Source organism: Melanaphis sacchari, unplaced genomic scaffold, assembly GCF_002803265.2.
Source record: "Melanaphis sacchari strain LSU unplaced genomic scaffold, SCAv2.0 Contig33_pilon_pilon, whole genome shotgun sequence".
In the NCBI taxonomy this organism is placed as follows: domain Eukaryota; kingdom Metazoa; phylum Arthropoda; class Insecta; order Hemiptera; family Aphididae; genus Melanaphis; species Melanaphis sacchari.
In genome coordinates, this window is record NW_020271205.1 from 1211781 (window position 1) to 1227504 (window position 15724).

Genomic DNA, 15724 nt, shown 5'->3' on the forward strand with positions numbered 1-15724 from the left:
ATTTTTTGTATCTCCTTAAAATTTTATAATACATACGTTTATATTGTTTTGAAAGTTTTACTACTTATTTCAATATATATAGATTACTTGATGTTCAAATACTTTAAGTTATTTTTGAAATATCTTATTAAATGACTTTAAATAGTTTAATTTAAATAATAATAACAAAAGTATAATAATTTAAGCACACTATACCTAACTATATATTTTTAATTTAAATAGTTTATTAGAACTTTAAATCACCATAGGTTAATTTTGATAGTAATATGGTTGCAATGGTTTTAATAGTGATGTTGGTTACTTAACTTTTTTTTAAATAAATACAAATTATAAAAAAAAATTAAAAAGTTCAATGCATCAATAAAATAATGCCTATATACTCGCAATAATAAAAAAAAAATAAAAAATAAAATGTACAAAAAAAAAGTATTTGATGAATTTATAATTAAGTACTAACCTATATAAATATTATATTTCTTGTCTAGTACCTAAATAAATAATATAGGTACCAACTCGAGCATTATAAAACAAGGTATTATACAAGAAAGATAAAAAAATACGAAACTGCTTTAAACAATACATTGTTGTCTGATCAATTATAGCAAAAGTTAACACTTAAAATTATAGTACACTATAGAAAGGTAACTAAATATATCACTAAAAATTGTTCAAGTTAATAATTATTTACCTAACTTTTTAGTTGCGTTTATATCCTATTAAATAAAATAATTTAAACATGAAATATATACTTTTTACTTTTATACTATATAAAAGTATAAAACAAATAAGAAACTTATTGATGTATAGTTGTTATATACAAATTATGTATCTCATAAAAATAATTATTATCCAAATAATTTATATTAGGTTTAGTAGGTACTAAAGAAGACCAAACATAGACATTTTACTATTTTGCTAAACTGAAATTATGCGATTTCCTTATCACAATTTATACTATTACAATCTTTTACATATCTCTACATGTCAACGAATTGGCACGAAAAATCATGGATACACTTATATAATAATGCTGAAGATCATGTCAACCATTTTACATTTCTTCTTGCATAAAAAAAAAAAAAAAAACTACTATAAATAATAAGAAAATAGATTTTAAAGCTTCTATAGTTTATATAATAGTGTTATTATTAACTTTTGATATCGAAAAATCAGTGTTAGACACCGTCAACTAGTCATTGTATCTCTTATGCAGTTATGCTTATTTTATTCCAACTACTTAATAGAGTTTCTCATTCTTAATATTATAGAAACTAATCTGAATTGTTCCAACTAACAGGTCACAAACTAAATAATTAAATATTATTTGAATTGTTACAAATAATTCTATAAAGCGAATATAAATAAATAAAACTTAAATTATAAGATGCAATACTACATGAATACGCACTTTTAGTACTTGCAATGTTTATTATTTTTATAATACTATAGTTATTGAAAAAAAATCAAATCAATCGTATACAATTTATAACTTTGAGAATGACAATATCATACTAAATGACAATATATTGAGCCAATCTAAATCTTTATTGTGAAATAATATTATTAAATTTGTAGGAAAAGGTAATAATATTTTTTACCAACATTATAAACTTGTACAATATCAAATATTTTTTAGATAATATTCCTATTGTATGTTATTACAATAACTTTACTGTTATAATTAACAAAATACATTAATATCACTTTGTACATTTCGAAATGTGTTAGTAGATATTCACAAACAGTGAAATCTCAATCTATGCTTTAACGTTCACCGATTATTTTGGTGTACACCAATACTCACTGCCCTGGTGACCGTGAGCATTCACCAATTATAAAAATTTACATTAATATTAATATAATATTTATTTTTATAATAAATTAATATAATTATTGGTGTGATAAAAATTTTTAAAAAATACTCAATTGTTATTTACTCAACTATAAATGATTCTAATGGAAGTTATTATTAGAATATGTATAATACCTAATAAGTAAATTTACTGTAAGAAAGTGAAGTATCTGAACTAAATAAATTACTACAATATTGCTTCCTGAACTAGTAAGTTATAATAATTGTATATTGCATATTTGGGTTTCATATAATAAATCTGATAAAAAATAAAAAATACACTACCTATTTTTTAGAAAACAATATTTGTAGAACAATATTATAATAATATTGAATGAACACTACCAATTATTTACACTGGGCATATAGCTTATTATTTTCACAAGAATTATCACATAAAAATTTTAGCAACATGGTGTGATTTGATCCATAAGAAAGTATTGTGTATTTTATTAATAACAATCCAGATAAAATAAAACTAAATATGTTATAAAATTTAAAAAGGAAATAACTGTTAGTATTTTTTATGAATAACTAACTTTAATTCCTTATATTGCTGAGTTAAATTAAATTTATATTTATCTTGTTTTACGTTTTGCTTTAGTCAAAATATATAATATAAGCACAATTACAATGATTAATTTTACAATTTTCCATTACTTAATTCTGGACTTATTTTTATATTTTTAATGTAAATAAAATAAATTGGGTATACATTCAACAAATGTTTAAAAACTGACTAAATCGGTTTTAAAATAAATTTTGTTAAGATTAATATTTGCCTTTATATGTTTACATTAAAAATATATTAATAATAAAGAAAGTACATTATTGAAATAATTGTATTTAATTTTAAGGTTTGTCTCGTACATACATTTATATGTTTATATTAAACATATTAATAAAAATGTTTATTCGTTAAATGTCTACTAATTATAATTTGTATGTAATCATATTAATCAATGGCAACCATTTCAATAACCAAAAATGTTCACTAGACAAATTTTAATTCATATGTATAGCTATAATCTATTGACATTAAAAAAATAAGTTGTAAGTACCTTCAAGTTCTCAAAAAATCTATGTTTGATTAATTTTTATTTAAAAACATCTACAAGTTTTTAAGTATTTAGTAGACAAACAAAAAAAGAAATATACATTTATATACACTTAAATATAAAATATAATATAAATAATAAGAAAAATGTATTTGTAGCAAGTTAAGATATAAAAGTATACTGTCTTGTGTTTGATTTTAATATTTATAAAATTTTTTTTACTGAATTGACAAACATTTTTTTTTTTTTTTTTGTTAATGATCATTGAATTTAGTAAATTATACCACAAATAGTTTCTAAAATAGGTGCCTATACTTTAATAAACAAATATAATAAGCAGATATATTTCAATATTTGTATTATTATTATTAATTTATGTTATTTCAAGTTACATATGATGTACAAGGTCATCCATATGTTTTATACATACCTCAAAAATGCTAAATGTATTATTCATGACATATTCGCGATTTAAATGAAAAAAACAAATTATATGGCTTTATATCTGCAAAGGTACTATTATTACAATGAGGTATAATATAATATTTGAAATATTATTTTTTATGTGGGTTAGTAAGAATAATATAATATGAGTTCATTAATAAATGTATATTAATATTAAAGAAATATGTATACATAAACATATATAATATATATATATTTATGGAGTAAATCTAATTACAATTTATACAATTTAAAAATATACTATGACTTAATATTTTATGCTCGCATATCGTTTTATTTATTTATTTTTCATACTTTGACAAATAACTTAAAAATATTCCTGAGATTAACCCCAGTTCATAGTAATTAAGTAAATTTTTACGTTATATAGCTACATAGATTTAAAATTAAGCTATAAAAAAAAGGTCATGTATTTAAAAAGTCTATTTAACCTCAAACCAATTGAAGTTAAATGGATAAATACCAGAATCGAATATAAATGGTAGTGGCAAGGTGACTTTTGCATATTTAAATATTTACTATAAAAAATAATATTAATTTTTATTACAGTATTCATTTCTAATAACCACGAATAACCAGTTATTATAAGAGATAAAAATAAAATATTTTTCAAGCTTATCAAAAATATAAATGTTCTGAATAAATTTACATTTTTCATAAATATCGTAAAAATAAAAATTATTATTATAGTTCAGTATCATTTGACAATTGATGAAAAATTATGATAGTAAATTTATATAATCATAACTTTAAAATATAATAATTATCAGAGCAGAATCTTCAAACAAGGTTTTAAGATTATTATTTTTATGAATAGTAAATAGTAATATATTAATAATTGAGAGATTAAGTACAGCTTTTTATCTTATTTACTGGTAAAATAAGCAAAAACATTTTAAGCATTTATTTATGCAAGTAAATTTAATATTTTTATATATTTTAGACTGTAAAAATTGTGAATTAAAAATAAAAATCAATATCATTTATAATTTTACAAACGGTTCATAAAAAAAAAAAAAATATATAATATATATAGAGATGAATTTTATAATATATTATTACATTATATCCTTTAAGAATTTTTTTTCAATTTTAATATACATAATACCAAAATTTAACATTTTTTAAAAACTTGAAAGAATAAGTTGATTTTGTTTTTACATCGAACACGAATCTAATAACAAAATTAAAAATTCTCATATGATAAACTTCTGTTATACCTAATGATTTAAGTAAAATAAGGATTATATTTATTTAAATTAAAACATTTCAAATAAAGTTACGTGTAAAATATTTTAAAATATCATTATTAATATTTATATATATTTTTGAGTTCAGTACCTACATATTTTTTTCTTACCTTTTTATATTATGCTAACGTATTTTTCTAAAGATAGTTAAATGGAAATTTATCTAGAGTCCCTGGTGTCTCTGAACCTCATAGTTTTTTTTTCAATGAAATAAATACAAATATTCAAATTTATTTTGTTATAATATATTCACTGACTCATTCAATCATCGCACCATTATTTAATTTAGTTTTAATTATATCATAGAAGTGTCATATACACATGTACAAATATAAATAAAATAGACTAACGAATCTTTACACTGCATTGAACACCTAATCCTATAAGCAAAATAATTTCATTGAAAAAATACATTTTCCAATCAATTTCAAAGTCAATTTTAATGGACCTTTCTTTGACATTAAATAGTTGATCCAGTCTAATAATTAACCACCAAGGATTATGTGAAATCTAGTGTAATGAACTAATGAACTGTGTTGGCTATAGTTGTGTTTTTAATTTATTTTTTTTTTTCATTTATACTTTATAGTAATCTCAATTATAAAGGGAAAAGCATATTATTAGTATTAATAAATTTTCACTAAAATAATAGACTTAATTGATATTTTATCAATATAATTAGGGGCAAAAATTTAAGTTTACATTTCATGATTACTAATTGTAATAGTTATAGTATTTTTATTTTGGAAAATTATCATTTAACTGTCAAATTAAATTTTGAATTTGCTATAATATTCTTTTTTCTAGATAAAATTATATAATTATTGCAATATAAAGGGGTTATAATACTCTCTCGACTGTCAAAAGAATAATAATAACAAAATATTTTTATTGATAAAATTGACAGAACTATAGTTAAAAAATTTGACTAATAAATTAAATTCAGGAGTAAATTATCTAAAAAATTTAATACTTATTGTTGTATATTTTCGGAACATTAAGTTTTAGAAATTTTAGGTTTCCTTTTACGTTATAGATTAGTTTTTTTCTAAGTTTTGAAACATCAATATTGTTTGTTAACACTTTCATATTACCCAAAATATTTAATCTACTAGGCTTTCATTGATAATATAGATGGTGTAAGTTAAGATATATAGTTAAATAATGTTGGCTTTATAAAATGTTTAATTTCATAGTAATTTTTTTGGTAGAGTTAAGTCTAGCATATTATTGCTCAGTACAAAAAAAAAAAATATAAAATATCTTAACAGGTTTACTGTTCTATTTGAATAATGTAAATATTTTTAATTCTGTTGAATAAAATAAAAATAATTCTGTATAGTAATGTTTTAATATTTTTACAACGATATTGATTACCAAAGATATATATATATATATATATATATATATATATATCTTCTTTAAATAATAATAATAAAATTAATTTAACAGAAACAATTTTGTTATGTTGTTCAATAGTAGAATGAAAAAAAATAATAATACAAAATGTTTTAATATTATAAAGTAATAAAAAAAAAAAATAAAAAAAATAAAAAAATACAACACAAAAAAGAGCTAAAAAAATATTTATATTTAGGTACTCTATAGTATACAAATTCCTCAATATCACTTGGAGTTCTTTTTTTGGGTCTTTTAGAACTCATTACAATACTTTCACGAAATTTTTCACAATTTATAGAATTAACTATTATTTTATATTGCTATAACTGTATACTATAATGATTGTACAATACATAGATCTGTCATGTAACTTAATTATTGTACGTTTAAAAAAATATACACATATTATTTATAGCTTACCGTGACTGTATTGATTGTTCTTATTGATCACACCTTGCGCTTTGTGTCGAGCTATGTAAAACCATTCGCTGGTGTTCGATAAATAGTTATACTCAACAGCCAAATCTTTAGCCAATATTCCATCGCCGTCTGGGAGTCTGTATGCGTATGGACAAAACAGCCAATATTTTTTGTACTGCTGTTGGTCATAGCAGTTCCCGGCAGCAAATATATCGTTATCAAACTCTACCATAGATATAACTCCGGCGTGAAGTAAATACTCAGAATCTGTTACTTCGGGATCACCGTACTTCCAAATTCTCGTCAACATGTTTGCTCGATTCACGGCCACATTAGCCATTACCCTGAACCGTTCCTAATAATAAAAAAAAATTACTAATAGATAATCATTATTTTATTTATAATTTATTTTTTTAAGTAATCTAACGTAGTACATAATTTGGCCAAACTTTTAATTATGAATTATTAATAACCTAAAATGCATAACAACGCTGCTTATAAGGGGGGAGGGCTCCATCCATGTATATTTAAAACATAATTAATATAATCAATAATAAAAGGCATATTATGGCATAAATGCGGTCCATATTATATACATGTAGACTAAAATAATAACGCTTTTTGCCCTTTCTTCCAGAAAAAAGATGTTGGCTTATTTTATATTATATAGTAAAATATATAATAAAATTAAACTTAAATTTATATCTAAAACTAAATCCATCTTAGATAACCATTATGTCACTTAAGCAATATAAGGACATGCTATAACAAGATATATAATAATCTGAGAATCATATAAGCTGAAACTAATATATAATAAGCACTGTCTTAGGGTGTTGTTGTATAAGTAATTATAAGTAATTAGAATAACCAATAACTACTGAGGAATTACGTATACTACTTTCAATAATTTAAAAATGGTAATAACAAGAAAAATAATTTAACTAGGAAAAAGTTAAAACAAATTCAATTATTATTTCAATAATGACTTATTACAAACATATTATGTTAATGATTAAATGCTCATTTTTAAATTAAAAAATAAACGATTTTGTCAAAAACTGTTGCTAGTCAGTAGTATTCTAGTTTAGTGTATTATTTTTTCGTATTTATCGTTTATTTTAAAAAGTAGCAATTGAATTTCAGTATTGATTCCCAAAATATTTTTAAGCTAGGTTTTTTTGAACATGGAATGCGTTCTATCTAATATTATTTAAATTTTAAATAAATAGGAATTGCTTAATAATTAATTCTTATTAATGTATCGATTCTATAACGATGTGTATTTGTTATGACTGTCGTTACGTTTTTGAACAGTATAAATTATTAATTTTAAACTACAATATTTAATTTTCTGTTAGGAAAGTGAATTTTTTTGGTACATTTAATTTGTTAAATGTACGTCATTTGTAAATTAAAAGTAAATAATTCTCAGTAAATGTCTTAATAATTTTTTTTTATATAAAACCAGTTTTTGAAAATGTTGATTTTTATTTTATAATAATAATAATAAAAAATATATATATATATTGTACAATACCACAAAATTCTTATTAAATGTTTAAATTATTAATTTTTAATATGGTTTAATTTTTAAATTTTTTTGACTCTAGTTATACATAAAAATTTTATATTTTCAATTTTTTTCTTTATCTAGTTATAAACGGGTCAAAAAGTCTATTAATTGAATATTAAATTCATCATAAGTTATTAAATATGTTAAAAATATTAATTATTAATATATAACTGATTATTTTTTATTATAATCATTTTAAGTTCAATATTTAACAAAATACACCAAAATTATGTTTGTTTTAGTTATTTTATGATTTAAAATGCATAAACTATACTGTTCATTTTTTATATTTAAGCCTTAAAAATGAATTCAAGATTCCTCACAAGTAATTTATACTACTAAAAATTTAAAATTTGAAAATATGCAAATGAAATATTTTTATAGTTATTTCTAGTTCAAATGTGGACAAAGAATAACAATTTTATTTAATTTGTTAAAATTCAAAAATATTATAAAAATAAAATAGACATCTAAAATGTTACTTATAGAGTGAATCCTACAGGTTTTACTTACTTTCCTCTTTTTTTAAATAATGAATACTTATTATTTTTATTATACGCTATCCTAAAAAATTTTTTTTTTAAGTTTTTTTCATTAATTAAATCAATTAAGCTAAATAAATATATTAAATTTAATAGTTAAATAATTAAAACCTAATGTTTACATTATACATTTTACTATTGACATTTAAAGTGTAATTATACTCGCAATATTTATATTTTCATTTTATATAATAGTGATTATTTAAATGTGACTTGGAACTTTTAATATATGGCTAACATATTGTGGTTAAAACATCATACAAATGGCAACTATTGAGAATTCAATGCTACTACTGAATGTTTCATAAATAATTATTATTCCCAATAAACTTATTAAACGAGTATAACAAGTCATAATCACTTACTTATGCTGAGAATCACAATTTTATTGGATTTCAATGCATACAATAATATGATTATAAAAAAAATAAATATAACCCAAACTAATGTGAAAAATGTTATTCATAGTATATATTATTTTTTACACGCGTATTAATAATATTTTACTATTGGCAAAGTAATTTTATATAACATCTTCATTGAAAAAATTATAAATAAGTAAAATGAGTAAAACAAAGTTATCACACTTTTATGATTTGCGTCTGAAACCTGTTAATTATTACCACAAATAAAATTAAAATAGTTAATATTATGCATTATAGTATATTTAATTTATTCAATTCTTGTTTTTTTTCTTTTTATGATATTATTATTTATAAACATTAAAAATAGTCTAACTAGACGTTGAGTAGTATAATATGTTAGGTATCCATAACGTGCTTTACTTGAGCAACTGTGTAGTTTGGCTTTGATTTGTTGTATGTGTTTATTAATAATTGTAACTATTGTGTAAGATTATAAAATTTACTTTTAATTAAATAACTTAAAAAAGTATTACTGTTGTTAAAAAAACAAAATATATTTATAATAATAACTAACAATATATTGTCAAGATTATTGAGGGTGGTAGTTGATAAACTATCTTTAATAAAAGTTATATTTAAAAACCTTGGACGAGTTTCAGTTATATCACTGACTCAGGCGTCATCGTCAGCCATAACGAGCTGAAATATTGAATCGTTTTGAACACTGTTTCGGTGTATTGCGTGGAGAGAGGATAACAACCACAACTGATCGCAGTGGGATGCGTTACATTACCACCATGGTAGCACGCAACGAAAGTAAAAACAAATGAATGTTGGCGAAGTAATTGCTAAACGTATTTTTAGAGTACAAGAAATAAACTGACCTGTAAATGCACGTAGTACATATAGTTTACCGAGATGTGAACTAACGGCAATACCATGCGAAACTATTCAATTTAACGATTGCGGAAATTCGTGAGTGCAGTGTGCATGTGGCAAATATCCGAATTCTAATGGCCACTTTTTGGACAAAAAATCTTTGAAAGTGTGACATTGCCATTTATTCCATCATGAAATTCAGCAGCTAGCGATGAATTGTTATCTTTTACATTGAGCTGCTAATGAGTACATTATTTTTTATTTTTTTAAGTGCATTTACTGTCACATTATTATTTATCTGAATAAAATAAAAAAATTCCGTTGAATAGCCCGGCAAAGCTTTTGATAATTCATGATCGTGTTTTTTAATCTCTAACCAGTACTATTGTTAATCATCTTCTGTGAGGCCTATCATCTTCTTAAAAAATTAATAAAAAATACCATTGGTAAATTTTTTGAAAATTTATTGGAGTTGGACTAAATTTAAAATAATATTACAATAACAAACAATTAGTAAAATGCTTATTTTTTAAAGTTACTTATAAATTTATTCTTGTCAAACTATGCATAGTATTTACAATTTAATATATAATATGTATATATTTTTAAGGACATTCACTGACTCAATTTTGTAATAAAGACTAAATACAGTCAATTAATTATTTTTTTCAATAAATAAAATTATGCATTTTCTCCATGCTTATTTAACTGTTAAATTAAATTATATAAATATAATTACGTATCTCATACAAAAATACAAATTATTTAAATATTTATTAAATAAAATGTTTATTTTTTTGTTAATGTTAAACTTACCTTCAAAATAACAATTAAATATATGATATTATACGGAATTAACTTTAAGATGTATATAAATTGTAAAAAAAAAAAAATAGATTGTACAAAAGTTAATTTCAGATTTTTTTAATGTTTCTTTCTTATCTTTTTTATTTTAATGAAAAAAAAGTATTTTAAGTTTTAGTCACACGTTAAATTAATTAAAATTATTCTAAAATTAAAAGAGTTATATTCTTACAAAAATTAAAACAAATTACTAAAATACATTCATTCGTTAACTTTTGTTATAATATAAAATAAGTTTCTTGTGTTTTTGTTAAAGTATTTGTATAAATAAATTTTCAAAATATTTTATTTTTATAATAATACAGCTTTTAAGGGTATGATATAAAATACATAGAACAATGTATGAATTAATTTTAACAATATCATAAATTGTACTGAAAATTATTAGAGTTTAAAATTAATTATTTACGTTTAGATTTTGTAAAATAAGTGTTAAATATTGTTTTAAAACTTGATAACTGTGACGACAATAATTGTTTTTTATTAAATTTAGTTATACTTTTTTATTACTGTTATTGTTATTATTTCGATTATTCTATATTGTTTACATATATTTTAAACTTTTATTATTCCTTAATTTATATCATGTTATTTTAATAAAGTCTTTGTTAACTTAATGGTTTTTCAATATTTAAAGTTTATGTACTATTTTATATGTTAATGAAATGAGTGATTGTTGAATGATTTGTGGCACGAATGAAAACCAAAACTAACTTTTGAATGTTTTTACTTTATTTAAGATAGAAGAATATATTTATACAGGCAAGTACTAATATTCTATCGTTTAGAGAAATAAAAAAACAAAACTTATAATTTCGACGCTGATTTACAAACCATTGTTATTAGTTTTGAATTTGATCTTCATAATATTATAACACCATATCATTCAACCGATGAATATTTATCGGAAGTGTGATAGGGTTATGCGCGCACATTTGTGTTTAACTGAATACCGAATACCACATACTACATAGTATGGTGGACTACAACTGCCGAAGATTTAACAAACATAATATTAAGCGTCCGAAAAATATTTATGTGACGGTGACATTACTATTCCGGTGCACGAAGTTCCATCACCGGTGCGGTGAAGACATACGTGACGTGGTCAAGTTACACATGGATTAAGTCAATTTAGGTGACGATATAATATGATGTGCTTTCTTCACAGCCCATATGTAATATAATTGACGTTTAATTTTTTACTATCACTAAATATGCGTCTGTTGTAATTTTTTTTTCACTATCATACTATCCATTAATGTGCGAAAATCATTATGTATGATCTTCGACCGTTATTGATATAAAATTGCTTATTAAAAAAAATAAAAACAGCATAAATGCTCACTTTTTTTTTACACAAAACCAATTTTTGTATTGTTTAGATTTGAATGTTTGAAAATAGCTATATTACATAATTTTATGTAGTGTATCTATCACAGTTGGAATGATTTAACTTTAGAGATATCTACCGTGTTATAAATCGTGCGGAGTAAGCGTGATTATCATTTTGGAATAGTCTTACGCACGAATGATTCTAGAAAATATGGTTCAAACAGAAAATATAATGCACTTAGATATTCAATTTAAATGCGTCCCATCTACTAACATTCTAACATTTCAAATTGTAACATGAATTACCGTAAACGGGCCATGGGGTGAGTTTCAACATTTTTTTCAGAAGCTGTTTTGAGAGTCAAAACTATACAGAATATGAAATATAATATTATTATATTTAAGATGATTTCACTGAGAACAGAAATTGAAGTTTTACAGATCTTTTATATACGATGAGTTTCATGTAGTTGGCAAAATAATGAGATCGTTGAAGTAGATTTACAGGTATTATTTGAGTGCGCGTGAGCACTACGTACCTATATGAGTTAGTAATATATATTTATATGTTATTTATTTTGATGTATCGATATAACGATAATGTGTCGTACAATGTACACGTAGTTAAAAAACATATTATTTTATGATGAGTATAATAACATGATATTTCGAAAGAGTCGTATTTATATGGTGTATGAAATGTATATTATTATATCACTATGACTCGAACAGATTTCATCGTTTTACTCCGATTTCCATTATACGTATTATAAAAATTATCACACGAAAACAATTACATTTCACAGAAAACTAATTATATATTGATAACAATTGTATACTTATAGAAAATAATTTACCATCAGTTATATATTATATAAAACAATAAAATAATACGTCTAAGCGATTTATATGTAAAGAAAATGCATCTTGTCATTTAAATAAAATTGGGAATAAAATATTATTTTATATTATATAATAAAAAAATAGTAATAAGATAATTTTAAAACCAAACAAACCTTTATAAATAATTATTATTTATTATTTATAGTTCAACAAATTAATCAATGCAATGATTATACACAATTATTACAGACTGTCTCACCTTATTAATTGATTGTCTTAGCACCTAACACGATCCATTAATACACATTATATGTTATACTATTCTATACTTAACTAAATCATACCTTAACTTTAGGTAAGTACTTAAAGTTAACTTAAGTAAATAGTTATTTGAATTGTTGATCAAAATAAGTAATTAATTAGTAGTTTTTTAAATAATATCGTTTTATTATGAAATTGAGATAATAATATTTAATATTGGTAAACACTCCATTCGCGTCAATCTTATTTAGATTATATAATTGATAATTTCTATTAATTTATTTTTCATAACATTATGGTCTATAACAGACATGCCCAACCTTTTTCAACTGGCGGGCTACATTCAAAATGTATATTTGTACTGCGGGCCGTATATGCTTCATGGATTTTTTTGTTGTTAATTTCAATAAAATATAAAGTAGTCATAGGTATATCTATTGTACATTTTATCAGATATAATATTATCTTTGTTCACTTATCGAATTTATGACTCAAATCGTATATGTTTAAAGTTCTCAATATTTCCACACTATAGTTGTTAGTTTGTTTTCGTCATTAAAAATTATTTTATATTCTTAAAAACTTAATAAAATACATTTTTTTGTAAATAATATTTTTTTTTTACACCTATACAAATGTCTAATTTTTATAAAATGATTACGGGCCGGTTAGAACACCTGGCCGCGGATTGGGCATACCTGGTCAATAATATTTATATTAAATTGATCAGCTATTGACAGTAAATCAAATGGAGGACATTTATCGTTTTGTCAGTTATTGACACTTAAAATTCTCACGCGAACATTGTTAATCGAATGACACAGTACACGTTCCAACGAAGACCGTAATTTATTACTAATGATCACTGTTTCATGGTTATGCTGGAAAATCAGTCTGTTCAATAACCAATAAGTTTTGTGAATTGTGATATCTCAGTTTCACAACTTCTAACATATGCATCATTTATTCTCATAAACTCCTAATTATCTGTAACGAAATTCTTTCCTCATGCAATTATTATCTGTAACTCAGTTTAAAGCTCTTGTTAAACAAATTTGAAGTCACCATTTCTATAGCAGTTATAGCTTAGATTAGTTTATTTACTAACTTACTAACACTTTTCCTTATCATCATATGTGTTATATATAATTTAATATCATCGATTGTTTGTGTTTTGAATTTTTCTTGGCAAAGATTCAAGTGGAAATTAGTATTTATTATTTTCTATGAGCACCGCAGTTGGGGATTGTATCGTTTTAGTAAGTAATGCAACATCAAAAAAAAAAAAAGTTATCTTGGTAAACGTGTTGCGTTGTCAATTAATGTAACTTTGATATTAATAATTAGTTTTGCTTAAGTGAAAAAAGTGTAGAAAGTTATTAATAAAATAGAGACTTTTTTATTTTTATTATCATTAAAATAATTGTAATTATAATTTTAAAAATATTCATTCAATTCTAAATCCAAAATGTTTTTTAATATTTTAATCCTCAATCATAATTAGAAAAATCAATTAAAAGTAAACTCTTTTAATCGTAAAATTATAAAATCAGCCGTCACACACAATATGTTGAGTACCTTATTCGTATATCATACTTAACAATACAAAAAAAAAAAAACTTTTATTAATGAATGTTTAATGTTTTAAGTACCTAGGTAGTCTGATGTCAAGTTGAAAGACAAACCATCAATACGTTTGATACATTATATTTTTGTAGTTTCAAATACTCAATCTAGACTATTAGCAACACATACTCAAGTATTTTATAGAATATAAACTATAATTATTAATATTGAGTCACGAAAATTATTTTCTGAACTTATAATCGACATACCCGATCTATTATTAAAAAAATGAAAAATACATTGAGGTAAAAGTTAAAATTAATTTGATTTTTTATTCGATAATAATAATACATACTTAAATTTTTTAAAGCAAAAATACTTAATAATTTGCTTAATCATCACAAAATAAACTACTTTATAATTGTGCTTTAAATTTTCAGTACATTTAACTTATTTTATTTTACTCGATAAACGTACATTTTATTAAATATACATTTTAGACATAATACAAAAATAATATAAAATAATAATAAATAATAATAATCACAATATATTTAAAAATGTTTAAATATTTTAAATTTATTAAATTTTTTAAATATTCAATATTATTTAATTTATAAATTTAAATAACCAAAGTTTGATAAGCTAAGATTAAAATGTAATTTAATAATCGTGTAAGATAAAATATTTATTTTTTTCATAAAAAAATATTATCTTCATTAATATTCATGAAAAAAAAATGAATTGTTAAAATATTTCGTGTTACACATAATAAACATATTAAAAATATGTATTTATTTAATAGAAAGCTATAATTTATAGCGTTTACGCAGGCATTAACGTTTAGTAAAATATAATTAGGAACATCACAATTCACAGCTCATAGATCTTAAAATTTATAAATTAACAGTTTCCAGTTAACAGAATATAATAATGTTATAACTGCAGCCAAGTCTTAAGAGTTTAATTGACCATAGAATACATTGTAATGAAGTGTTGCGTGAAACATGATGATAAATTATTATTATCGCGACAGCATAATACGTA

At 22.1% G+C, this 15724-nt stretch overlaps 1 protein-coding gene across 1 annotated transcript in view; it reads right to left on the minus strand.

Moving 5' to 3' along the window:
- LOC112596681 (probable G-protein coupled receptor CG31760) overlaps positions 1-15724 on the minus strand; it is a gene marked incomplete at its 5' end in the record, with an annotated part of 92477 nt that overhangs the window by 51470 nt on the left and 25283 nt on the right. Inside the window, 1 exon segment of the mRNA XM_025342444.1 lies at positions 6447-6801. Coding sequence (XP_025198229.1) covers positions 6447-6801 — 355 coding nt within the window.